Source organism: Galeopterus variegatus, unplaced genomic scaffold (genome assembly GCF_000696425.1).
Source record: "Galeopterus variegatus unplaced genomic scaffold, G_variegatus-3.0.2 Scaffold14995, whole genome shotgun sequence".
Taxonomy (NCBI): Eukaryota; Metazoa; Chordata; class Mammalia; order Dermoptera; family Cynocephalidae; genus Galeopterus; species Galeopterus variegatus.
In genome coordinates, this window is record NW_007741106.1 from 25,405 (window position 1) to 26,892 (window position 1,488).

A 1,488-nucleotide genomic window follows, 5' to 3' on the forward strand; every position below is an offset into this window, starting at 1 on the left:
TCCAGTTGACCCAGTCTCCATCCTCCCTGTCTGCATCTGTAGGAGACAGAGTCACCATCACCTGCCAGGCCAGTCAGAACATTTACAGTAATTTACACTGGTATCAGCAAAAACCAGGGAAAGTCCCTATGCTCTTGATCTATGCAGCATCCAATTTACAAAGCAGGGTCCCAACCAGGTTCAGTGGCAGCGGATCAGGGACAGATTATTCTCTCACCATCAGCAGCCTGGAGGCTGATGATGTTGGAACTTATTACTGTCAACAAGGTTATAGTGACCCTCCCACAGTGTTACAAGTCATAACACAAACCCCCAGGGAAGCAGATTTACAAGGCTGGGCTGCCCCAGCTGCTCCTCCTGGTGCCTCCTTCTGTTGAGAGCATTTCTCAGATGCAGCCAGGCTTTGAATGTTACTGGAAGGTTTTGGTAGAAAGGGCCAGGGANTGCCCACATCTTGGGCAGGAGTCAGTCCCATTCAGGTCACAGCATGGACATGAGGGCCCCCGCTCAGCTCCTGGGGATCATGCTTCTCTGGCTTCCAGGTAAGGAAGGAGACAAAACACTAGAAATTTACTCAGGTACTATGGTCAGTACTGCTGGACTCTTCAGGAAAGACCTCTTGTGACATTATTAATCATCTTGTGACATGATTAATCGTGTGGATATTTGATTTTATGTTTCCAATCTCAGGTGCCAGATGTGACATCCAGTTGACCCAGTCTCCATCCTCCCTGTCTGCATCTGTAGGAGACAGAGTCACCATCACTTGCCAGGCCAGTCAGAACATTTACAGTAATTTACACTGGTATCAGCAAAAACCAGGGAAAGTCTCTACGCTCTTGATCTATACAGCATCCAATTTACAAAGCGGGGTCCCAACCAGGTTCAGTGGCAGCGGATCAGGGACAGATTATTCTCTCATCATCAGCAGCCTGGAGGCTGATGATGTTGGAACTTATTACTGTCAACAAGGTTATAGTGACCCTCCCACAGTGTGACAAGTCATAACACAAACCCCCAGGGAAGCAGATTTGCGAGGCTGGGCTGCCCAAGCTGATCCTCCTGGTGCCTCCTTCTGTTGAGAGCGTTTCTCAGATGCAGCCAGGCTTTGAATGTTACTGGAAGGTTTTGGTAGAAAGGGCCAGGGAGGCACCTCTGCAGCCTATCTCTCTTCATCCTCAGATCCAGCAGCACAAACAGGACAATGACTCTCCTGATTTAATAAAACACAGTGGTTATTATACCTAATGAGTCAGGGTTACAGCACCAGTCTGGATTCATACAGCAAAAGAAAAGCTGCTCTAGGTATTGCAAGCAAAAATTGTTTTAATGTAGGGGATTAGATTCTAAACTCAGCCTCTCAAAACATGGGGTATGTCATTCAAAGTGGCAAATACCAGAAATAGGAGATTTTTCTTGTGCTCCTTGGAAGCCAGAACACATCTGCTCACTGACGGTGTGGGCTGCCCAACCATGTAGTCCTCAGTC

At 47.7% G+C, this 1,488-nt stretch overlaps 1 gene segment (V, D, J or C); it reads left to right on the top strand.

Moving 5' to 3' along the window:
- Positions 1 to 487: 487 nt before the first annotated feature.
- Positions 488 to 998, top strand: LOC103582125. The segment is given in 2 exon segments: positions 488 to 542; positions 691 to 998. Coding segments are annotated over 2 exon segments (363 nt in total).
- Positions 999 to 1,488: the final 490 nt, after the last annotated feature.